Below are 25,383 nucleotides of genomic sequence, written 5' to 3'. Positions count from 1 at the left end.
CGGCCGAGCGGGCGCAGCGCGGAGCCGAGCGCAGCTGCGGGAGGCTGGTGAGCGAGGAGCTGCTGCCGGGGCAGGCACCGGGCCTCCGCCTCCCGGGACAAAGCCGGGCTGGGAGGGGGCTGTGCCGGTACTCACCGAGCATGCGGGCGGGGAGCGGGGGGCGGGGGGCAGGGGGCTGCAGCCGGCTCGGGGCGCGCTCCGGTCTCGACCGGCACCGCCGGGAGCCCCTGGAGGGGCCCTGCCCGGTAAACTTTCTCCGGTTCGGTGGACGTCAGGCTCCCCGGAGGAACCGTCTGGCAGACAGAGCTGCTTGGGCTGGGGGTTCGGGGCTTTTTTTGCGCCGAAGCATCGTCGTGCCGCAGCCTGGCATCCCTCTGTCCTAGAGAACAGGTAGCCGCTATATCGGGTGCTTGCCGGTGTCCCGAGAGGCGCGGGGGCTCCGGGGATGCCTCAGACCCAGGTCCCGGCTTTCGGCTTGCCCAGAGGCAGCCCCAAGTCCTGGCTTTCGATCCCCTTCTCCCGGCAGATCCCGAGGGCTTTCCCCACGCGGCGCCGCGTGGCTTGGTGCGGGTGGGTCGCGGGTGCGGACCCGGCATGAGGACACCGGGCCACCTGCCCGGGGGATGGGCAGCGAGAAATGACGGCTGGTCGGGCTGCAGAGAGGGAAACCCCGGGTTTTAAGTTGGCAGCGCCGAATATTAGATCAGAAGTGAAGAGTTTTTCGTGGCTCCGGTGCTGCTTCCCTCCCTCTGATTTTTCTTTTTTTCTGTCTCATCAGGACACTTGTTCAACTTTGGGTGATGCCGGACACTCAGTGCTCGATCTAAAAGGATGCAAAGAATAGAATATTTTTTAAAGATGTTTTCCCTGCAAATATTGTTAATCTCGTTGAAAGCGCTGGAATATGCTTGAGAGTGATTTGCTGTCCTTTGATTAATTCAGACTCTGTGAAGTCCATGGAAAAAGCTGTCTAAAACAGTCTCTTCCCTAAAAAGAGAGAGACATACTGCAATCTGACTTGTGAATCCTACTGATATTCCTCTTTTTTCAGCTTTTTCAAGAACCAGATCCTAATTTACTGGCCTGCCAGACAGAAGGAGTCTGCAGAGACTAATGCTTTACCTGATCAAAGACACCCTTCTTAAAGGTGGCATTTGAATTCAGGTGATGCATGTGGGTCAGTGGCTCTCCCCCCCTTCTCTTTGTCCCACCTAGGCTCTTATTAGTTGTCTTTCTTTATGCCATACAGCGCAGTGGCTGTTGAAGAGGCTGGCCAGGGCATCTCTGAGCCCAGAGGCAAGAGTTTTTACTGAAGTGCAAGCTGGTTTAGGGGTGCATGCAACTGCAAAGGTGTCTATAACTCTGCTGGGGTTCCGGTATGCCTGTGTGGAGGAAGTGCTGAAGGATCAGGCTGGTAAATTTTGCTCATGTGCCTTTGGGATTGGGGTACAGAAGTGCTTGTTCACTTGTAGACCCTTGAGGAAGGAGCCTCGGTTTGCCTGAGGGTCAGCTGGCCAGGAGATGATGACCTAAAGTTGGTTAGGTGAGTAAGGACTCTGTGGAGCCACGTGGGGGCACGTTGTGTGCCCTGACATCCATAGCAGCTGGCTGCAATTTTTCTCATCAAGTTGCATTCTCTGATCTTCTCTTCCCTAATCCATTGAGCTTTGTGGGAGTCCTCCTCTGAAGTATCTCCAAAGTTGTTAGTTCCAGGTAGCTATTGGCTGAGTGCGATAAGACCTGGCCAGAAGGGGGGGGGCAGAGGAATGCAGGAAGGAATGTCTTGTTCCTGGGGCATTTCCTCCTGGGGAAGGAAGATGGGAAGGAATCCTTGTCTGTAAGTAATCCAAGAGCAAAACGTTTCTCCCCTTGAAGACAATGAATCATTTCAGCAAGCTGACACTGTTATTTGTGGCTCTTGGCAAACCAGATAAGAGCTTTCTGCCAGACACTTGCTCAAATCAGTGCCAGCCCCAGCCCCGCTGATTGCCTTTCTCTGTTGCACTGGGTGGGAGAGAAGCCTTTGTGTACCACGGCAGTAGTCACAGTGGCGCTTTTAGGTGAAGGAAGGTTGTTGCTGGGTCCCTTTGGTTACACAGTTGCTGATGCTGGTCCTCTAGGCCTTTTTATTTTCCAGAGAGGATGCCACTTTGGAGAAGGAATTTTTCCTGCCTTGCTCTGCTTGTGTGGCTGTGAACAGCTATTTCCAAGACTCCTTTTCTTTACCCTTGATCTAAACCTTGCATGAGGCTGGTTATACATGCTCATTAAACAGGGAATTAAATCACATAGGAATGCTGCTTGCTTGATGTTTTCTCCATTACAGAGCTATGCTTAGAAGTTGAGGCTTTTCAAGTGATTGTGTGGGCTTTAGCTAAGCTGTGAAAAAAGTCTTGTAAACAATACACCTTTGTGATGAAGGCAGAGTAAGATTAATTATCACCTGTCCTATTAAAAATCTTCCCACTTGGGACTATAATCAAACTGATCAAACAGTGTTGTGCTTTTCCAGATAGCCAGGTGAACTTTGAGTGGCTCAGGAGCAAATGCAAAATGAGCAGCAGAGGACAGTGCAGAAGACGCAGTGGGCTCTCAGTCTGACCCACGAGGATTTGAAGATGTCTGCGTGCAGTGACTTTGTGGAACACATTTGGAAGCCAGGCTCCTGCAAAAACTGCTTCAACCCGAAGAGTTCCCATCGGCTGCAAACAACCCCAGACACGGGAGCCTGTGGCGTGCTCCCGAATGGAGTTAGGACCAAGCCTGAGAGCCTCGCGTTTGACGACGAAGGTGTAAATACTTCCCCTTTCTCAAAGCCAACAATTGCTGTGAAGCCAACGATGATAAACTCGGATGTTTCTGACGCGTGGGCGGATGTGAATATGAATGCAGATCTGTCACAGGTAATGATTAATCCAGTCAAAGCATGACTTCCCGTTACTTACCTTTTTTCAGGAGTGCTAGGAATAGCTGTTAAAACCGTTTCCTTCTCTTTGTTTTTCCTTCTGGTCTTGACTCAGGTTTTTAAGCCATATATTGCCTTCTCAAAATATCTTGGGATGAAGCTGAATGAGCTTTTGCTCGCAAGTCATGTGCAAAGGTGCTTAAAATTACAATGTTTCTTTAGGAATTTCCGGATTTTAAATGAGGATGCAGATTAAAGTTATTTTCCTGGGAAGATTTACGGAAAAGATGTCTCGCCTGCTTGCAGTCAGTGCTACCTGGATCCATGGTCTTTGTGGGTGAGGAAGGAAGTGCCCCACCTTCCTACTCCTTGGGCTCCCAACCTTTGCCAGAGCAGTAATGCCCTCTGGGTGTAGCACCGCTCCCTGCTTGCAGACTGGCAAGCCCTGTGGTTTGAGTTGCAATCAAGATGGGTGGTGCACTCCTCGCCCTGACCAGCTGATACCAGCACTGCCCCAGCCATGCAGAGTGAAGCATGGGCTGCTGTCCCTCTACCTGTGGCATAGGTGTACTCCTATCTCCTCTTGCCCCAGAGGAGAGTCAGGGCTCACTGGCTCTTTTCTTAGCCTCCTGTTGCTATTCCTTTCTTCTGTTTTAGGGGCAAAGGGCACACGAGTGCAAGCTGCCATCATCGATGGGGTTTGATCTGTGCATGCAGATTTGGCCCCAGGCTGAGTTTTGCGCTGTGGGACCGGGTTTGGCCATCCTGGAATGGGGATCGCTTCATAGGCATGTGTTTCTCTGCCTCTCCTGCTTCTCCCTTGGCAATCAGGATAGATCTCCCTCTGATGAAGAGATTTCAGATACCCTGTCTGCTCCTCACTCCCTACTGCTGAGCATAGCCAAGGATAACCTGTGATAATCTGTGTCTGTGTTCCAGAGTCACACACTCTGGAGCAGTGTGAAGTGAAATGAAAATAAGCAGAGAGAGGTGCAAATACTCCTTCCCTCTCTGCATCTTTAATTGCACGGTGATTCACAGACAGGATGACAGATTGGACACGTTTCTGGCAGCAAACCCACAGAAAGAGAAAGAAGAATGCCTTATTCCACTGCATTGCCATTGTTAGAAATGCAAGGATTGCAAATGGTCCAGGAAATATGACAAGTGTAATTTTAGTAGGAAATGTTTGTGGAAGTTATTGGTGGGATGAGCACAGCAAAATGGATGGTGAATGCCAGAGGACTGTTCACTGGAGGTGGACTTTAGTTTTTGCAGTTTTAGTTTTGTGTTGGTTTCTTTATTTTATTTCTCTTTCATTTTGCATATATACTTCCTGACAGTGCACTTGTCTCTTTGATCTGTGCAGGTCAGCTGGGGCGTGGTTTCTGGCAAGCAGCTCCTTCTGAAATCAGGAGATGCAGAGCGGATCTGCCTTGACAATTTTGGCAACGGTGGTGTGAGAAAGCCCTTCCTTCACAACCTGCCCAGCGACTGCTTGTCTTGCTGTCCTCCTAGCTACTCCATGGTGGGTCTGCGCAGCCTGGAAAGTCGAGTGGAGAGAAATGTCTCCATCCACAGCCTGGTACTTGTGGGTGAGGTGGGCAAGCAGGAGGACAGAGCCAAAGACAAGTTTGCCCTGCCTCATCGGGCCCCCTGCCCTAATCCATCTGCACTGGGGGACAGAAGCACCACTAATTCCAGCAGAAACCCTTCTTCCCAAGCCAGAGAAGGAGCAGTGCTCCTTTCAGAGGGTGACTGTGGTCACATCTCCTCTGGCTTTGAAAGCGAAGGGGGCGAGTACTGTTCAATCACAAACTGCCACAGAGAGCACTCCGTCTCATGGGAGTCGTGTTGCACGGAGGGGAAGGCTGCACGCTGCGAGAAGGAGAGTCACACTCCCTGCAGATGGAAGCAGCGGGATGCTCCCGAGATTCCTAGACCAAGTGGTCGGGCAGTCAAGTTCAGCGAAGAGGAGCGCAGAGCTGTGAATGTGGCCTTCTGTATCACAAAAGACCATGGTGATCCTCTCCCCTATGCCCTGTGTTCAGAGAGGAAAAAGCTGTCTCTCCACACTGAGCCTGCTGCCCTCCCTGAGAGCACAGGGAGCAGCAGGGCAGCTGCCTTTGCTTTGTCCCGGGAGGATAAGGACTCGCCTCTCCCTGTGGAGCCCTCTGTCACTGGAGGTCCTCAGACTGAGGGTTTGGGCACCCCTCAACAGGCTCTGGTGGAGCCACAGCACCCTTGCCTCACCGAGCCAGCCTGCGGTGATCCAATCTATGCCGAGAGCACCAAGAGGAGGAAGGCACAGCTGAAGGCTCTCAGTGGGCAGGCAAAAGCAGAGAAGCTGGCCCACGGCGCTGTCAAGGAGCAAGCTGATGGGTCATGGAGGGATGGTGGCTGGACTTTGGGGGGTGAGAAGGAATATCAGGACTCCACTGGCCAGGTGGCGGCAAAGATAACTGTAATGACGGCGCACACTGAGGATGATCACAAGACAATATTCCTCAGCAGCCCCGACTCAGCAGTAGGAGTTCAGTGGCCGTGTATCAGCCCCACTTCCCACCCCGATTTTGGGACGTCATCGCCTGCCATTGAGCCTGGACAGATTTTTCAAGCATCTGGAAGTGAAAACAGTCCAAGATTTCATCTGGGAGCTCCTGCCAAGACCTCACTTAGTGACAGTCCAGCCATTCCCCCAAAGATGTCCAAAAACAGCCAGCCAGGTAGTGAGGGGAACTGTGTGCTGCCAGTGAGCTCCCATGTGGCGAGGTTTGGTGATGACAACAGCCATGATGGGGCTGGTGTTCAGCTGCTGCCGAGGAGCTGCACTGGTACAGGTGCCTTTGGGGCATCCCCTTCTCCGTGCACTCATGTGAATGGGGTCTCTGTGGAAGAGTCCAGTAGAGGCCTGGCAGGCTCATCCTGTGACAGGAGGCAGAAATACTACACCCCAACATGGACCAAGCAGTGCCGAATAGAGGAGGAGGAGGAGCAGGAAGAGGACCAGGAGCTCTTAACTCACCCATGGGCAGTAGGAGCTGAGAATGGAAAAGCTGGTACCGACCTTGTGGATGATGGCCTGATGCTGGAGAACCAGGCTGGGATCACCAAATCATCTTCTTTCTCCTTTGATTTCCCTAAAGACAAGAGTAATGGTATGGAGTTTGCACCACCGCCGCCGCCGCCAAAAAAGCAGTCCAGGTACAGCCCCTGTGAGTGTGTGTGTGGTGGTCTTATTAACCATTTGCAATTGGGGTGTTTGCTGCAGGGGTTCATTGACTAGGAGGTGCTTCCTGTTCTTTTTTTCTTCCCTTTCTGTTTGAAGATAGGCTTTCAGGAGCATGGGAGGTGACTGCACAGCTGAAAAGCTATATATCTTTTTACTCTGAAGAGCTGTCTGATCTTTGCAAGTCTTGGTTTGAATGTCATGTACACTTGTAAAAGCCCTTCAGGGCTGCAAGGTATGGCCTTGAGTCCCAATATTCAAGTGAAAACAAGATATGTGCCTGGGAGGGCTGGTGTTTCCCAGGTCAGCTTCATTCTGTCTTGGCGCAGTTCCCTCATGTCAAATAGGATAGAAAATGTGGTGTTGCAGTCTCCTTGTGTAGGTGGAACTGGGCAACTTATCTTAATGCTAATAACCAGGGCCTCCAAAAGCCACATTTTCAGTTCGGCTTTAATGTCTTTTTGCTTTTGAGGTGAACTCTGGAAGCTGCAATTTCACAGAGAGGGCTCCTTGCCTGCAAGCAGGTAATTGGAGCTTGCCCAACATGGACTTATTCTGTGTGGGAGCCACCTGTCTTCAGGCAGCCTTCTGCTCACCACTCTCCTGGAAGTCAGGTTTGCAGGCAGGGCAACAGCAGGCCCCAGAAAACAAATGTGAATGAGGGAGTTCTGTCCATCTGGGAAGGAACTAGCTTTGCTAAGCAATTAAAAAAAACCCAAACCCCAAAAAACCAGGCTTATAATACTTTGTGTGCATTCAGTATCTGCAGCTGTGTGTATCACAAAAAAAAAGGGAGGGGGGAAAAGGTGTAATGGGGGAAGAAAATTTTATTTGCTGTCCATGAATTAGGTTGTCTGAGCATACTGGAGAGGGATACTTTCACCTTCTGCAGATATCCTGTATTTGCTTTATTGTGTGTGTCAATTTTGTTACCTGAAATTGTGCATTGCACAATGGATTTGACTCTGGCTTCTTGATTTAAAAGTGAGGAGAAGAAGGGATGGGTGTTTAAAGGAGAACTTACTCTTGGGGTCTATGGTCATGCGTAGATATCATAATCTCCAGGTTGAGACTGTGAATTTTCTGTGTGTTTTGGGGTTGGCTAGCCCAGGGAACTTGTGTTTAAAATTGACTAATGGGTGGACAAGTGAGTTTTCCTAAGGAAAGGGAAGAGATGAACAAATGGCTTTAGTTCTCCTTAATGCTGGGCTTCCTGCTGTGGTGCCGCATGCTGGCTGGAGTCAGAGGAAAGGAAAGGTCTGCAAGCAAGTGAGCGCACAGATGCCACTTGGTGTCTCCTAGCAGCCTGAGTTGTATTTGCCACATGAGGTGTTATTGAGCCCCAGTGGAGAAGATAAGATGTTGTTGAGCAGTGATCATTTAGGAAACACCGAGTTGCCTTCTGAGAGTCCTCTAGAACCTGATTCCTTTCCCTGCAGAGCAGACAGAGGTGACCGTGCAGGCCAGAAGGGTGCAGGCACTCAAATAGCAGTATCTTCCACTTGCCGTGCTGGGAGCTCCTGCTTATGGAGGAGCAATCATGTAGAGCCCTTTGTCTGTACTGGGGGCAAGGATGCTTCCCTGGCAGTGCTTGGAATCTTCTTTCTGCCTTCATGACTGCTGGGAGGAGGCAGGGGGCTCCTTGCTGTGTCAGGGTGTCTCCTTGGCTGGATAACTTGGACCAGCTTTGCTCCAAGCCAGGAGCATGCCCTGCTGTTGCCCTCCTTGTGGTGTTATGACAATCTATCCTGAGGGGTGTGGAGCATTTTCTGCTCCTTGGAGAGGCTATTTCCTGCTCCTGGTGTGATCAGGCTGTGCCAGTTGTAACAGTTGCTTTTGAGTCATCCTGAAAGCATCTGTATGCTAGAAAGCCTATGTGAAAGCAGGCAGGGAGACTGAGGTTGGGGAACATGTGACATCTGTGACTAGGATCTCTGGCAGAGCCAAAAATGCTGGCAGAGTCAAAAACCCTGCCAGGTGGTTGAGGTAGGTGCTGGTTACCCCCTGTGGCTGTAGAGCATATTGTGCTACAGGTATTTGCCTCCTAAGGGCCTTGATGCCTTTGGCTGAGCCTCGGGGTGCTTTACTTAAAAAAGCATATCCCTCCCTCCGGCTACCAAACCCCAGCTCAGCGGCTTCTCAGCCCTGAGGAGTGATCTGATCAGAGGCAGGTTTCGCAAGCTGGGCGAACCTGGATGGTTGCTTTGTTTGCTTGCTTCGAGTGTGCTCTTGTTTTCGTCTCCAGCGTGGGTTCTCTGAGCGTGTCAACGCAGGACCCAGGGTGGTGGGAGGGATAGCTGAGTGCACAGCTGGTAAAGTCACCATAGTGGGATTGTGTTACCTGGGGCAGTCCTTGCTTGCAGCTTTGGGCTATGACATGGCTCTGACCTGGTGCTGGGGGAACATCTCCTCCCTTCCTTCCAGGTTGCAGCCAAATGCCTGAAGAAGGAGAGTCACAAAAGTGACTCTATACTCTCCTAGTGCCAGTCAATCTGTGGACAGGTGTTTGTCCCTAGTGGAAGAACCATTGGTCCTTCTGTTATGCTTCCATAGTACCTCACAGAGACTGAGCACCTCAGCATGAGATGTTCCCTGGTGGCACAGCTGCAGAGACTTCTTTGGTGGATGGATAGAGCTAAAGCCAGCATAGATCTGGTTGTGGCACAGGCTTTGGGCTGGGGGCTTAGCAAATCAGGGTTCATCTCAGCTGCAGGAAGGGCATGTAACCATCCTTTTTCCTTCTAGATCTCAAGCTGCAGCAAGATATTTGATTTCATGCTGGAAAATGAAGTCTGCTTGAATTTCCTATTTAAATTTAATTACTTACTTTAAAGAAAACTTGCATGTGTGTTTGAACTAGTTATAAAGCAGAAAAAGAAAAAACAAGTCTGTAGCTTTTGTTTTGTTCATCTTGGCTCTAACAATTAATAGGGAAAAAAGTTTTTACAGGATAAATTCCTGCCAGACACTGAGGAAACTCTGGTTTTGGAGTAAACTGTCTCTGAGGATGGCAGAAGGAGCAATTTTAGAGGGGTTTAAAAGTTGGCACAGAAAAGGAAAATAATGAATTTATGCCTGTTTCATCCTGTATAAAGCTATTCTGGATCTCTTGCAACTGTTTCTTCATACAATCCTCTTGTATGAAAGATTATAGATATTTAATGTTTGCTTGCTCTGAAACACAATGGCAAATGAGTTTTAATTACAAGAGGGAAGAGATTGGAAAGGAAAGATGGTGGCTGGTCCTTTTCCAAAAGCTGGGGAGGTAGCTGGCTAAGGAAAGGGCTCACTAAGGAAACTAGGATCCCCAGGACATGTATGTGCAATGAAGATTTAAAGGTTCTTTGGTGTGAAATGCTCTAGCGTGGCTTTCAGTTTCTTGGCACAAGGAATGAATCTTTGCTGAAATTTATGTCTCTCTTATGCAGAGGATCAGGCTAAATGATTACTGTAGTTTCTTCTAGCCTGAAAAACTTTGATGGTTAATTTATTTCATGTGTCTCTTAAAGAAAGGAAATGGTGATGCTTCTTTGCATCTCGAGCTGTTGCCTCTTGAACTGTTTTCATCATAATTAACACCACCTTCAAAAGGCAGTGCTGCAGAGAGCTTCTGAAATTTGCTGAATGCACTTGCTTGGGGTAACAAAGGTGTGTAGCACAGCACTTCCCAACACCTGTCATCACTGAAAGCAGCCAGGACAAAAGAGCTTGCGGTGTGCCAAGATTGCATGTTACAGTGCTGCTGCCATTGCTTATTGCCAGAGGGAACAGAACACGAGAATGTTACAGAAAAACTACAGTGTTGGGAATTGGATCGCCAGGAGAAGAGACAGGTGTTGGGAACTGGATCACCAGGAATAGAGCCAGGTTTGTTCCTCACTGAGGAGGCAGTGCTAGCTGGTGGGACTGTGCTGTGTGTTCCTTGCCAGGAATCAGTCTATACCAGAGCAGCACTGTACCCGAGGCGGAGTATTCCTCTTTTCTTGCCATTCCTGAGGCACCTGTTTCTCTTTGGAGCTCAGTGTCAGAGTGTAGCCCAGTGACAAAAGCATACTGGCATCATGGAGCCGCTGTGGCAATTATAAATGCAGTTGGAAGTCACAAGGGTCCCAAATTTTGATCCTTTTCTCTGTGACGACAGATGACAGCAGATACTTACTGTTTGACCTAAGACAAGCCAGATTTATTATTATTAATGTAACAAATTATAATAAATAAATAAGAAACTCTGGATGGCAGCGATTTAAGTACACGATTAATAATTACACAAGTAAATAAAAATAAGAAGGGGGAGTATGGCTCAAGCAGGAGAGAGAATTATGCTCCAGGACAGAGAGGGGATACACCTTTTGGATTCCCCTGGTGGTTTTTGTCTGAAACTAATCAGGAATTTCTCATGCTGCTTCTGCCAGTGAATCATCTTTAAAAGGTTGTGATTTATCAGCCAATCTTTTAGGAGAATTTGTTTCTTTTAAAATGAAAGTCATTCACTCTTCTGTGTGTTTCCTGTCTCACTATTTAAAAAAGTGCAGAGTTGGAAATTGAAATGAGATTTGTTATCTTCTTCACCACATCAGAGTATGCAGTGATTTAAATTTTGACCCATCTACCATCTTAATTCTGCACCCCATCTGAAATTTCCTATGCATCTCCAGGCTCCAAATCCTAGTTTCAACTTAACCTGCTCTACATAAAACTCCTTTAGTACAGGAAGGAGTGGTGTACCCCTCTAAACAGAGCTAGGAGTGTTTCAAAATCCTCTCTTTCCCTTACCTCAGTTTTGGTTTCTCCACATTTGTCAGCTGGTAGCAGAAGGATAAGTACAAATCTAAACTTCAAATGTTGTAAGCTCCTGTATGCTGGGTTTTAATTTCCCTCTGCTTCCAGGGAAAGATGCTGGAAGAAACAGCAGTGGAGAGAGGAGGAAGATATAATTATTCACATTTCATGATAGACAAGCACATGGTACAATGGTGCTTCCTCTTGTGTAATAATTATGCCCAGCCATATGTCATGTTTGATGGTGTAATGCAGTCTGGCTTTTCTCTCTTCTGTGCATTAGTTCCATTATTTTATTCTGGGAGGGGATGTCTTCTTGACATTATCACCAAACATCTCCTGGGCTGCAGATTGGTTTGTGGTGATTTGTGTGTGTTCTCTGCTCTCCTCTCCCTGTTACACTGTCACATGATTTATAAAGCTCAGCATCTCTGTTATCTGCGCAAGTCCTGTTGTCTGTGCTGAGAAGGGGTGACCCTCTCCTGCCAGCACAGAAGGGCTGGGAGACTCCTGTGATGGGAGTGCAGAGCCAGCACTCCTTGTGATCAGGTCTCTGCTTCGAGAGAGAATGCCTCGCAGCATCTTCCAATGCCGCCAACAGGCTGCATGTGTGATGGCTGCTGGAAAGGAGCAAGCGGGAGCCTTGCAGCTCTTATGCCTGAGTGGCCTTCTCCCACTCTCAAAACCTCCTGCCCCTTGCACTTGTGGAAGGCAACCAGATCTGCATGTCAAATGTCAGGCAGGAAATTCAAGCCGAAGGTAAGTCTAGAGTCCAGAGGTTCCTGGGTCAATATCCCAAGGCATGTGTGTCTGCTGTGGTTAGAGCAGCCGTGCTTTGGTGCCCATCTCCACTCTTTCTCTGAGAAGTGCAAGGCATGCAGCTGGTGATGCTGGAGTCCTGCAGCAACATCAGGTGGGACCCCTATTTGTGAAGAAATGTGAGATTTAACACATGGCTATTGCTTGAATGTGAGTTGCAGGAAAGACAAAGCATGCCCTAGCCAGAGATGCAATGGGGGACATGGGAAATGAGCAGGATCCCTTTTTAATACTGTAGGACTCCAGACTCTGGGGTTTAGGGTTTTTTGATTTGGTTTGGTTTGGTTTTTTACAAGATCGCTCTTTTCAATCTTGACTTGTTTTGGGCAGGACTGTGGAAAGTCATGTGGAAAGTCAGCTGGATGAAATTGTTTATGATGGGAAAACTGGGGAGTAGTGAACAGGAAAAGTTGCCTGAATATGCCAGTGTGTCGCATGGAGGGTGTTGAGTAATTGAAGTGTATTTAAAGCTACCAGAATAATTTGGAGAGCTGGAAATCTGTGAAATCGTTTGTTTAGAGGTTATTAGATTGGGAGGGCTGACTCTTGTGACCTGTTCTTTATGCATAGAAGCATGAAGAAGGCTCTGGTGCTGCTCTTGAAGTTGCTGAGCAGGCATTTCTGAAATGGATATAAATTAACCACTGTTACATCTTTCTGAAGGAGAGTGTAGCCCACAGATGTTTGCAAGGCAGTGACAGGGGTGGAGGGGATGGAAATCCTAATGTTTTCTTCAGATTTAACATGGGTTGATACTCTTTATTTCCAGTATCTTTTGGTAAAAAGGGCAAGATGGAGAACAGACACCTCTGACCTTGCACTCACATGTGGTGGAAGGAATACTAGCAAAGCAGGGGAAGTTCAGGTTAGCTGTAAATCAGGATCTCACAGGCTGCCACAGTGATGAACTGATCAGCTCTTGGGTTGGAATTTTACTGAAATGGGAGAGTTTGACCCTAGCAAGTGTTTTCAGTAATTCTTTGGTATAGCGGGCGGTGTTTTGATCTGTGAAGACTGCAGCCTGGGCTTCAAGCAGCTCCTAGGAAAAGAGGGAGACGTAAAGCAGAGGTATTTCCAGGAGGTATTAGCTGGCCAGGCTGTAACATCTGAAACAAGAGCAGGATGTCGTTTAAGCGGCAAACAATTTCTATTTCGGTGCGCCTATTCAGGAACTGCATTTTACATAAGTCACGGCGGTACGGAGAGGAAACAGGGCTTGCTGTGCGACTGATTTCACCGTGACATTGAGCTCAGCAAAGGCAGCAGCCAGCACGGGTCTGGCAGACGCCGCGTTGCACCCAGGTTGCTTGGAGGAATAGGTGTGGCTGTGCGTGGTGGACCTTGGTCCGCGCCGAGCAAAGTCCCATCTCTCTCTGAGTGCGGGAATGGTAAGGCAGCTCTGTGAATTTGTGTTTAGTGATGGGAAAGGAACAGAAAAGCACCAACTTTTCTGCGGGTCTGGGGGGAGGATTGTGTTAGAAAACATCTGTGCAAATCGAGACCAGCTCTCTTGTAAAATCTTCTTCTCTTATGGATTCAAATGCGTCTTTGATTCTTGCCAGGTCAGACAGCGCACCCGCATGGGTGTGCGCCCTCGTGTTTTTTCCACCCAAATTACTGAAATTAAACGTGTGAGGAAATTATAGGATAAAGTTATAATGTAATAGTAAAAGAAAAAAAAAGTATTTAAGTGCAGTTGGTTGCTTTCAACAGCATTAGTTGTAACAGACCTAAAATCCTCAACCTTTCTCTTTCTCTCTCCTTCCCTCTCATTTTTTAAACTGTGTCTTATGTGATACATTGTGAAGTTTTGTAAATCATCCCCAAGAAGCTTGCCGTGGTAAATTCATCACTGGTACAAGACCAGTGTCTCTGCTGAGGTTATACCTGAAGTGGTTTTTAGAGCCTTATTTTCATCAGCCTCTGAGTATTTTTAGACCAAGGCTGCTCAGGCAAATGAGGAAGTCTGGCAGAAGTTTCTTCCGGGCTTCTCATACACTCTGCTCTCCATGTGGTGGTGTGGACACGAGAGTAAGTGCTTTGTCTGGATTGGGAACAAAACATTTCTCAATCTTTAAATGAAAATCTCTCATATCATCTGCTGTGCTTGGGGGTTTTGGACGAGGAGGGATCCCATGCATGTGAACAGGGTGCCACAAGAAAGTCGTTGTGCATGTCTTTTGTTTGTCTTTCTCAGCAGCTATTCAGCCATCTGATTAGGAAACGCCGGATACCTTCCAGCAAGATAGCTGGTGGAAATCCTTTTACTTCTGTCCCAGTCTGCCACTAACCCCTTTATGTTCTTAATCAATGTGTTGAATTTTATCAGCGAATTGGCAGTTTTACTTAAAAACCATGTACTGATAACCTTTGTTTGCTGGCTGACAGAGTCTGAACAGTACCAAAGCTAGGAGTGTTTATGGTCTGCTCTGCTGCCTATTTCAACAGTTTCTGTTGTTTATCAACGCAGAAAAAATGAACAAAATGCAGGGGAAATGGTTTATCTTAGCAAAAAGTCCTGCTTGCCTGAACTTATCACTTAAACTATGACCTGGCAGGTTATAAGCTCAGTTTATGGTTGGCTTATTTATTTTTTTTAAGGTGGAAGCTGCATGGAAAACTGTAGGTCTTACATTAAAAACTGCACGGTAGGTTCTGATTTTGGCAGACTCGTGTTTTCTGCAGAGTTGCTTCTTTTTTTGTTTAGGTGCCAGTTATTACTGTGATGCACTGTTTGAGACAACAGCGGCCAGGGATGGATGACTCTTCTACTTGTCCCTCCATCATGAAGGAATTGGGCTCAGACACCCAGCTTCGACCTGCCTTCTGTAAAACGGGAGGAGTGATGCTACTCCCTTCTCATGAGAACTTTATTGAAGGCAAACACTAGTGGCTCCCCACTTCCCAGTGACAGTGGCCAAAATGAGATGTGTTCGAGGACCACACACGCGCTAGGCAAAGGAGGTGCAAGCTGGGGCTGAATGCTCTTGGCTCATTGGCTTCCCTTTTCTGGTCAAGCACAGCCAGTTTGTTCTAGGAGGCTGGCATGGGGACTGTAAGCCTATAACCTGCCCAGAGTCAGTGGGATACAATTCCCCAGGTGCTGGAGGAAGAAGAAAAATGCTCAGGAATGAGGTGCTCTGGCATGTTAAAAAGCTGCTCAGTGTGTGGATAGGCAGAGGCCAAGCTAACACTGCTCTCAGCTTGAGTCTCCATGCGCAAGTGCATGCAGGGTATCTTTTGCCATCTTTCTCCTGACTGTTCTCTTTTGCTCTCTCTAGGCACACTCTGAAAATGAACCCAAGTAACACTGAGTTGGAGAGGGTCAGCAACAGCTCTGCTGAGAGCCTCAGCCCACCTTTCCAGAGCGTCCATGTCAGCTTCACAGCTGGCTCCAGCGACAGCCTTGACTCCGACACACAGACCGGGAGTGATGGGAGTAAGTGACCACTGGGTATGGGAGAGGTAGCTTTGTACCTGAGGCCCACTGCTGGGGCAGCATCCTCTGAGTGGGGATCGTGAGGGTCTGATCCCCTAGTTCCCCCAACAACCCTTCATCTTTCACCTTGTAGTTCTCCTCTTGTCTGGATAAAACCTCCATCTGAAAGCGATTGTCCTTATCCTGCTTGTGCTTCATATATTTCACAAGATCTCAAGTAGTACTGCCATAGAAAGTCCTTCACAGCTTTGAGGAGTACCAGAAGGAGTCTTGTACTAGAGGTGATCTCTCCCGCTCATTGTGTTCCCAGTTATTTCTTGAAGGGGAAAAAAATCTGCCTGCACTCGTTTAACTGAGATTAAAAAATACTTACTATGAAGTCACTTTTTTCATCAGTGCGTAATTTAGACATGCACTAACATGTTCAGCAGCTCAGAAAGTATTTCCTTAGCAAAAGCAACCTTCGGGTAGTGGAAGTTCTGTCTTTCCAAGAGCAACAATGTGCAGCAATAAAATTAAGAGCCAGAGCTCTGGAAACTCCATTTTTCCACCGCTAACTTGGAGTCTGAGAGTAAAACCATGCCAGGAAATTGTACAGGGGTAAGAAAAACTCACATGTGTTGGATCTTTACTTGCTGGGCACAGAAGCATTTTGCTGTCAAAAATGATGGGGACAAGAGGATTTCTCTGCCTCCACTAACAGAAGCAACTGTTTAAACCCGTCACGGGAAAGATGAGTTTTTAAATGAATACTCAAATGCAATTTTTTTGCTGATGCAAGCATGAAGCTATGCAGTCAATCACTGAGTTGAGCTCAAATTAATTGGCTATGTTGTCAGATGTTAAAATATGAAGTGGAGGGGATCTTTTGAGCCCTTGCCATGCAGAAGGACTCTATGCTGGAGGTGCAGAGCACTGTTGGGAATGTTGTGAAAGGGTTTAATTCATTACTCTCTGTTTGGGGCAGAGCCCAGCAGCACATTAAAAAAAAAAAAGTTAAGGGCAGTTTGGCATCTGTGGGCTTGGCATGTGGACTGGTTGTGAAAGATTCCAGTGCTGATGTTTGTTCCCTAAAACTCTTGCAAGTAAATCTTGTCTCATGAAACAGGGAATTCAACTGCATGTCCTGGCAGAGATGCCTCTGTTGAGCTACTCTGGGCTGCTTGCTGAAGAATTTTTCTTGGCTGCATGCTCTGTCAAAGCCCCTTGAATAGAAGTGGAAAGAGGTGCCATGCTGAATGATCCCTGCCTGCGGCTTTTTACAGGGTTTTAATGGAGGGAATCTTTCCTGTGGACCTGTTACGGTGTGATGCAGATGTCTGGGTTTTTATTAAAGCTTGAGGCGTGCATCTCAACTGTTGGGCCACGTGCTTCTCAGCTGAAACTGGAGAGCAGTTTCATGCTGGGCAACTGGGTTTGCAATGTAGGCAGACACCTGGGGCAAGGGTCCAACAGTAGTCAGAGAGCTCAGCATCCAAGAACTGGGGCAAAAGAGATGTGCTGATTCACATTTCCTACAGAGCTGTTTCTGAGCATCTTGTCAGAAATGGGGGGCTGAAACTGCCTTGCATGGGAAACTCATCTTCTACAGAAGCCAAAATCAGTGCTGCTCATTCCTGAGATATCTCTCAATGATGTTGCTGTGATGGGGTGCATTACAGAAGATGCCTTGGCAGTGCCATACAGGCACCCTTGGCAGTGGAGGGGAAAAATGAAAACTGACATTGTGCTACCAAACTCTGGTGGGGGGGGACAGGGCCAGATCATGCCAGCATCCACTCTGGTAGCAGAGAACTAGGGGACATGCCCTCACCTCATGCGGTCTCATGTGTTGAGCAGCTAACAGGGATTCCTGCTGTGGCACAGCTGGTATGGCTTTGACCCTGCAAGTGACACCCCAGAACAGGCTGTAAACTCAGGAATCTGAGCCCCTGCACTTGGAGGTTGTGCGTGATTGTTGGTGAGTCACTTGCTTCAGACTGACATGAAACTGCCCCAGGGCATTCCTGTGGAGCAGCCAGAAAGCCACTGTGGGGAAGTGCCTTCTGGCAGCTGAATCCTTACCAGCAGCTCCAGCTGCTAAGCTTGCTTGGAGCTAAACCCCATCATGCACCTTTCAAGGTCTACACTTGTATGCAAGTTGTTAGGAGAGCTCAAGTTTATCAATAGTCCCACTTGTCATTGAAGCGGCATAGAAAAAGTCTCTTAAATTATTGTATCTCTTCTTTTAATTTCCTGTCCACTCCTCATGTATTGTGTCTCCATGACCTGAAATTACTGCTCTTTATTTCTATGTCAAATCACCTTTTTTCCCTTTTTTTAATGTCCCACTTTTTCTGTGGCGTGTAATTATATTACCTGTCTCCAGTCTGGCCCAGGCAGGAAAGCAGCTGCTACTGCTGCTTAAAATGAGCCAACCATCCCAACCCAATCCATGGCAGATGGCATGTGGAGCTGCTTGGGGTTTATTGGTATGTAGTGGGGCCAACCTGCCCTCTGAGCAAGGAGGTCTGGCAATAAGCTGGGAGACAGGCAGGGGTGGAGGCCAGATTTTTTCAGGAGGATGGAAATTGCCAAAATCCCACACCTTGCTCAGTGACCCTTACCCTGTGTGAAGCAGGGAGAAAGGTTCAGTATACTTTTTGGGCTGCCCTGGAACAGCCAGAGGGCTGGAGCTGTGTAGCATGAGTCACTCTGTCCTTATCATGCCAAGCTCCTGAAGCACTGGGTGGCAGCTCCCAGGTGAAACAGGCTGTGTTTAAAAGGTTGTCCTTGTGTAGAGCGCTTCATTCCTGCCTCCCTGTGGATGACATCACAGCTTAAATATTTACCCTCTACTACCTTTTTACTACTGTATATGCAGTTCATAGGGGAGTGGTTTCGGGGGTGGGTAAGTGCATTTCTAGATGGCTGGTTGCAGCCTGCTTTGCAATCCTGCTGTATTAAGCTGGATTAAATCCCTAACCCCTTCAGTGAAACTTTGCAGTTGTGAATAGTTGAAGACTGTGCACTGGGTTCAGATGTAACCTGGCTTGCTGCTGTGTTTCCAGCCAGGGCCCTGGGGATGTCAGGGATATGGAGAAGGACCTGTGCTTCCAGCCTGCAAGCGCCGCTCATGGCATCTTCTTGTGTGTTGCTGTCTCCTAGGGCATTCGTCTGAGCCGAGCCATTCACCCCCTCCAGCTGAGAGCCAGGTGTTTCCCCCTGTCCCTTTCCTTCCCGTCTCCAGTGAGGATGGTCCCTCCTCTGCCCCCAGCTGCCCGCCCCCCCTGCCCCAGAAGAAGACGGTGATCAGAACAGTGTCCTCTCCAGATGGCTTTTTTGGGGGACAGGCATCTTCAGGCAAAGCAGCCGGTGCTGCCAGCCCCAGGCTGAATGTCAGCCACTCCGAGAGCAATGTCTGCCTCCGAGAAGAGCCTCCCTTCATCCACCCAGCCAGCCTGGGGGGTCGCCCCGGCGCCTTCTCCTCCTCCGAGTCCCTGGAGAAAGGCTCCAAAGGAAACAGCTATTGGGGCTCAACCAGTGGTAAGAGCACAGGGGCTTGTGTCCCCAGCAGAAACCTCCAGTCCCTTTCCTCCTCGCAGCTCAGTGTGTCCAGCCAGGTGTCATCGGCCTCCAGCCTCCACAACCTCCTGAGCAACATCGACAGCAAGGAGGGGGTGTACACCAAGCTGGGGGCCCTGTACGCTGAGTCCTTGCGCCGCCTGGTTGCCAAATGTGAGGATTGCTTCATGCGGGAGCAGAAGAATGAGCTGCACTTCAGTGAGAACAACTGGTCACTCTTCAAGCTGACCTGCAACAAGCCCTGTTGTGATTCAGGGGATGCGATATATTACTGTGCCACTTGTTCCAAGGACCCTTCTACTACCTACGCTGTGAAGGTAGGTGCACACCGAGGAGGTATCCAGGCTTACTTCCATCGTCCGGTCTGGGAGGATAAGGCAGAGAGCTGCAGGGTCCAAGGCTGAATGGAAGTCCATAGTAGCTGAGCTGGGACTGAACCTTCAAGCTTATTTTTCCCCTTTTTGGTGTATGGATTTGAGTGAAAGAGTGAGAAGCAGACTTTGCAGTACACCTTTGAAAAGCACCATCAGCACACAATGGCCTGTTTTCTCTGCTTGTATTTCTCACAGGTGAAATTTGGCAAGCAAAACCACTTCCAAAATTGCCACTTTTCCCCTACCACTGGCAAAGGTTAATTTGGAAAAGTAGGTTTCATTGTAACAAATGCCAGTCAGATGCTTATTGCTAAAAGGGCCTGAAACCCAACCAGTTTCTCTCTAAAAACATCTTTGTGCAAATACTCTGTTCTAAACTCAGAGGCATTCGCCTCTGATGACACAAGCTGATGAAAGGCTGTTCAAAAGACAGCATTTTTGCTTCTGCCTGCCTTTTAAGTGGAAGGTCTGACCCAGAAACCATGTGAGTGCTTATATGATCCTAAAACTGCAGGCGATGAGATATTGCAGATGCCAATTAAACAATGCAGGGCTGACCCAGACATGCTGTTTAAGGTCAGGTCTGAAATATTTTCCTGTAACTCTAAGGAATACATGTTTGAAATGGAAACTTGAGGTGCAATAGTTCAGCTCTTTGAACCTGGGATAAATAAGCTTATCCAACCTGTTCCATGGACATCCTGCAGATTATTTTTTTCTTGATCCATGTTACTACTTGAATATAGAGATTTTAATTTCCATTCTGACTGAACACTAGGGACATCTCATTGCTGCTTATTCTTCAGCTTGTTTTCAAAACCTATAGTAATTCCCAAAAAAGCAGTCGGAGACGGATTAAGCAAGGAAAAAAAAGAAAAAAAATCTCTGATGAATTGTTTCCATCATTATGAACCCTAAGGGGATGTTTTAGTTAAGTGACAGCTTTAAAGCTGTCACCCCAACAGTATAGTCACCCCAACAGGGGGGGCTGTAGGTAACCAGAGTGGAGTTAGATGAGATCTTGTACCAAAACCCCTAGTCCCGCACTCTAAGCTGCAGCTTTTCTTGTATGTTATACCTAAATCCATTGCAACTTTCCTCCTGAAGCCTCAGAGGAGGAAGTTCACAGTTGATGCACTGTTGTGTGCCTTTTCAGTCTGTGGTTCCTGTGGCACGTGCATACCTTTGCTTTTGCCTGCCACGTTAGGTGGGGTTCAGTGGCTCAGCTCTATGGCTGTAGTGCACGAGTTCTTGCAAGGCAGAAACAGCACATTTCAAACTCTTCGCAGGACTGCACTTGTGTCACTGCCTGTGATGTAGGCTTACTCTGTGCCCTTGGTACACTGCAGAGTGTCTTAACAAAGCCAAAACCACTCCAATAAGGCCGTACTCTGTGCCAGCATAGGGATGTTTTGTATGTGTTTAGCCATGTGTAGGGACACAGTTCCTGCAATATTCCCGAGAGCCACCATCCTTTTGGTAGCCAAAACAGGGAATGAATAATTGTGAAACATTGCAACTGGATGATTCCTAGCTGCCCCTCCTGGCTTCTGGTATAGATTTTTTGACAAGAAAGAGATCACAGACCTATGACAAAATCAGGCTTGGAGAGTTCAAAATGGGCAGAGGATCCCAAGCCAAGGAGCCTGCTGAGGAGCAGGAGCCAGAGTCTGAGCTGTGCAAAGGCAGACATGGCTATGTATAAAATGATTTGAAGAAGCCAGAGTTATGTGAAATGGCTTTAGAGGAATTAAGCCAAGATATGCTCCATGCCTTGGCTTCTTTCTCCGCTTAGAGATGCGTGACTGAGCCAGCCCCAGGCTCCTACTTGGAACTTTCAGCATGGAGGATGGCTCTGGTGCAGCCAAAGTCACAAAGAATGTCTGGATGGGGAAGATCTCCCTGTATTCATTCAGCTGCAGTTATTCTTCCAGAGACTCCTCTTGCCAGGAGTTTCTCCCCTTTTCCTATGCCTTACACGTCTTTCCTTTGCGGAGAGGAACAAGCAGGTTTATTTGCCAGAGGGCTGGAAGGTGGCATTTGGGGACCCTCTGCATCCTCCTGGGTTCCACTGTGTTAATCTGCAGTTTGCCTAGCTCTCCAAAGCTTGTCTTTCCACAAAATAAGCATGCAGCCAAGGCAGGGTATTTTTGTTTAGAAAAGAGAGGACAATAGGGATTTGAAATGCCTCGTCTTCACAGTATTGTCTCATCTGAGTGAATTACCTGCAAATGCCTAGATTCAAACCCTTGCTAGAGGAGAACAAAAGCAGCCCCCATTTATCCAGCTCCACTCTATTCTTGTGCATATTTTAACTCGGAGGCAAAATTGATTTCTCCTCCAGTTTTGCACGCATGCTGTGACTGGCAGTGGCATGCTCCAGGGTTTGAAACCTTTTATGCTGAGTTTCAGCCTGTTGCTGATTCCTGTGGATGAGATATAAATACATCACTAAATAAAGGGGGGAAAAAGTGTATAATAAAAATGCCAGAAGGTCCCATAAGCTAATGGATACTCCTCTAATAAATCTGGGTTTGAGTTTGTTTAGTCTCTAATGCAGTCGTAAAGCTAAAATACAGAACAAAACGAAGATAGAAGTCATGTGGGTTTAAAAAGATCTAGATTATAAAATGCTTTTTTCCCCTAGAGTTTGCTGTGCTCTCACTTATTTCTAGGCCTGTTGTTAGCACCCATTTTCTCTTTGGTGTTTTTTTTTCCCTGTGTTGATGAGTGCAGCTTGTTGCTGGTTTCCCTTAGCTGTTGATCATGAGGTTGAGAATAGTTGCTGACACAAGGAAATGGAATGGTTGAGGAGGATGTGAAAGTGGCTCCAGGGCTTAGGATCAGAGAAGAATTAGATGGGAAGAAAGTGCTGGAGGTCTCTGTCTACCTCTCACTCCAAACAGCACTATACTCGCAGACACGTTACATGGGGCCTTATCCAGGCAAGTGTTTACCAACTCCAGAGAGGGAGGTGGCACGCTTCTGCCATAGGCTTTGCTTTTCTCTCTGCAGTATGTCTTCTGGGTTGCAGTAGTTTATCTCAATGACAACCATGATGTAAAAGCCATGTTGCTTCTATTGGCAATGAAATAAAACCTTCAGAAGTTATTCACGGGAGGGCTACCATCCTCCTTTCCTGTAATTACTGGGCACTGCCTGGCAAAGGAAGCAGGCTCAGAAATGTGGCACAGACATCTGGTTGCTAACATTGGGGTGTTGCAGGACGAGAACAATAGGACGAGAACAATCTTCAAGCCAGGAGATAGTTTAAAGTACTTAAGGGACTGATGTGCATTTTGCTTCTCCTGTTGTCTTAGCATCTGCAAATCACAGTGTAGGAACCCACCTCTCAACTTCCAGTCTCTGCCCTGTCTCTGTCACTGGTTGATGAGACTTTTCCTTTGGTCTCTCCTCACAGATTTGTAAAACCCAAGAGTCAAAGGTGGCTGCTTCATACTGCAGCCCTGCTGTGCCAGTCCACTTCAACATCCAGCAGGACTGTGGTCATTTCGTGGCCTCCGTCCCCTCCAGCATGTTGCTGGCCTCAGATGTGGGGAAAAGCATGCCTGGGGATGGCCTCTATCCGTCCCGCACTGCCAGTGAGCACGACTGTGTGGTGGTCATTACCCGCGAGGTGCCGAGCCAGACCACTGCCGACTTTGTGAGGGACTCAGTGATGTTGCACCAAGCCAAGCCTGAGCTCTATGAACGTCGCGTTTGCTTCTTGCTCCTCCAGCTCTGCAATGGCCTGGAGCATCTCAAAGAGCATGGCATCATCCATCGTGACCTATGCCTGGAGAACCTCCTGCTTGTTCCCTGCAAGCCTCCCATGAGCTATGTAAAAGCCAAAGATGACAAACACTTACCCCGCCTCATCATCAGCAATTTTTTGAAAGCTAAACAGAAGACTGGAACTGGAGACTCCAAATTGAAGAAGAGTCAGGCCCGACTGGCCCCAGAAATTGTGTCAGCTTCTCAGTACAAGAAATTTGATGAGTTTCAGACTGGTATTCTCATCTACGAACTGCTGCACCAGCCCAACCCTTTTGAGGAGAAGGTGCACCTCAGGGAGCAGGAGTACAGCCCTGAGGACCTCCCTGCTCTACCCAGCCTGTCCATCTACTCCCGGGGACTCCAGCAGCTGGCCCACCTGCTACTGGAAGCAGACCCCATCAAGCGTGTGCGGATCACCGAGGCCAAGCGGATGCTGCAGTGTCTGCTTTGGGGACCCCGAAAAGACCTCATGGAGCAGCCCCTCAGCCATGAAGAAACCCTCCGCCAGGTGCTTCAGAACTGGGTGGACATGAAGCGTGCCCTGCTCATGATGAAGTTTGCAGAGAGGGCCGTGGACACAGAGCGGAGCATTGAACTGGAGGACTGGCTGTGCTGCCAGTACTTGGCATCTGCTGAGCCGGCTTCCCTCTTACACACATTAAAACTGCTGCAGCTGCTCTGACCTTGGATGTGTCTCGGAGGCAGCTGAGGGCTCCTGGTTGCCTTGCAGCTAAAGGTACACAGCCCCTTTATATGTGAGAGGTTGGAATCTCAGCAGCAAATGCATGTTCATCTCCTGCCCTGCACTGCAGTCAGAGTGCACCAGACACGTTTAGTATCCTCAGCACTGTTAGTTTGTGAGCAGGCAAAACTGGGAACCTACCCCAATTTTGGAGGATTTTCTGTTTTGGGGGTTTTTTTGTTGTTGTTGTTTGTTTTGGGTTTTTTTTTCTGGTATGTTAAATGTGGACTAATAAACCCCTGCCTGCATGTGTGCATGTTTCTAATGAACTCAATATACTTGAGTTGATTTCTGCGCCTATGGGACAGTCCTCTGATCCCCACCTCTCCCAAAGCTTCAGAGCCCAGGAACACCACCATGCTCCAGAGTGGGCAGCAGGGATGAATGGTTGACTGCTTCTCCTGGGGACCAAGGGCAGTTCACATAATGCTCCTTTGCAAGGGAGAACCAGGAGGGACTTTCAAATTCACAATCTTTTATGGGTTTTGGCATCCATTCTGCTTCTCACTTTAAAAACAAAAATTACTGCTTGTTTCTGTATATCAGTTGCATTTTTCACCGTGGGCAATTTAATAGCAGCTGCCTGTTACCTTTGTTAGATACTAATACAGTGTGGCTTTCCTGTCTAGTGCAGCAGCCATGCAGGGTCTTGGATATGAAAGGGTGAGAGAAAGCCCGGGATGGGTCTGTTCATGAGGATGATGCTGCATGCTGGGAATTACCCCTTGTAAAGCTAATGAAATGGAAAATCCCCAGTTCACCTCCAAGGCTTTGGGGGGAAGTCAGCGCTGGGTTGCTTTGCTTTCCTCATCCCTTGAGCTCCCTCTCTTCACCTGGTACTTCACCTGTCCCTTGTGTCTAACATTTATTTAACCCTTTTATCAAGAGATGAGCTGGCATGTGAAAGGCCAGGGACACCAGCCTGAAGGCTGGGAGGGTTTTATTGCTGCTCGTGTTTGAATTAGAAATGCATAGGGCTGAGTGCACTGCAGATGTACTCCTCCAACAGATGTGATGCAGGAGCAGCACAATGAAAGAGGGAGAAACTGGTCTGGCTCCCTCCAGCCCCTTTCCCTCTAACTGGCCATAGAGCAGCTGCTCAGCTTGGTAGAGACCGTGCTGCTCAGAGAAAAACAATTTTCCAAAAGGTTGTGGGCTTCTTTTACTCTTCCACCCCAACACGAGGCAGAGATGAGCTGCCCCGCTCCTGGCACCAGTTCTGCAGCCCTTGGAGAAGGAGTAGATTTGGGACACATGGAGAGAGCCCAGTATCTGCCTAGCTGAGACAGGATGTCACTAGCTGAGTTACCCGCTCCCAACTCAGAGAGAAATTAATGAGTGCCTTCCTTCAGCCTTGATTCACCTCCAGACCCAGCCTACTCTTATGGGAAAATTTAATTACCTAGGTTTTTTTGACACTTCATACACTTTCTGTGAATCTTTTCCAGGCTTCTCACCTGGATTTTTTTTGTTTTTAATCTGTTTGGCTATGATTGCTTCTGATGGGAGGGTTCCTTGGCTGGGCACCCATTTGCAATGAATTTCCCCTGATTCCCTTAGGGAAGAGGCTGTGCATGTCCCTGCCTGCTGGAAGAATGTGGGATGGCTCCAATTGTGGCTGCCAGGGATTTTTTAATACACTGACTTTCTTGCATCTGACTCTTGGGTCCACTTCCCTCCAGCATATGTGGCAGGAGCTTTCTGGCTTGGGAACCACTGTCCAACAGATCATCCTGAACACATCACTGGAAAGTC

At 48.2% G+C, this 25,383-nt stretch overlaps 1 protein-coding gene and 1 long non-coding RNA gene across 5 annotated transcripts; one reads left to right on the top strand and one right to left on the bottom strand.

Annotated features, from left to right (window-relative positions):
- PRAG1 (PEAK1 related, kinase-activating pseudokinase 1) lies at positions 1 to 23,893 on the top strand. Of its 3 annotated transcripts, XM_032686956.1 has the most exons (7): positions 18 to 47; positions 1,473 to 1,543; positions 2,513 to 2,903; positions 4,275 to 6,109; positions 15,014 to 15,171; positions 18,319 to 19,052; positions 22,531 to 23,893. In XM_032686956.1, exons 3-7 carry the CDS (start codon positions 2,547 to 2,549, stop codon positions 23,566 to 23,568), a joined length of 4,122 nt encoding a protein of 1,373 aa, XP_032542847.1. In that variant the 5' UTR covers positions 18 to 47; positions 1,473 to 1,543; positions 2,513 to 2,546; the 3' UTR covers positions 23,569 to 23,893. The 3 variants fall into 3 exon arrangements, with proteins under 3 accessions (XP_032542849.1, XP_032542847.1, XP_032542848.1); XM_032686958.1 differs by lacking the exon at positions 1,473 to 1,543 and having other exon boundaries at positions 1 to 47; XM_032686957.1 differs by lacking the exon at positions 18 to 47 and having other exon boundaries at positions 665 to 1,543.
- On the bottom strand, positions 669 to 8,627 carry LOC116786407. Of its 2 annotated transcripts, none has more exons than XR_004356915.1 (3): positions 8,476 to 8,627; positions 5,973 to 6,045; positions 669 to 823 (listed from the first exon to the last, which is right to left on the bottom strand). It is a non-coding gene; the product is annotated as an uncharacterized LOC116786407 (long non-coding RNA). The 2 variants fall into 2 exon arrangements; XR_004356916.1 differs by lacking the exon at positions 669 to 823 and adding an exon at positions 4,287 to 4,448.
- Positions 23,894 to 25,383: the final 1,490 nt, after the last annotated feature.

Source organism: Chiroxiphia lanceolata, chromosome 4 (genome assembly GCF_009829145.1).
Source record: "Chiroxiphia lanceolata isolate bChiLan1 chromosome 4, bChiLan1.pri, whole genome shotgun sequence".
Classification (NCBI taxonomy): Eukaryota; Metazoa; Chordata; class Aves; order Passeriformes; family Pipridae; genus Chiroxiphia; species Chiroxiphia lanceolata.
This window is presented reverse-complemented; position numbering and strand designations above follow the sequence as displayed.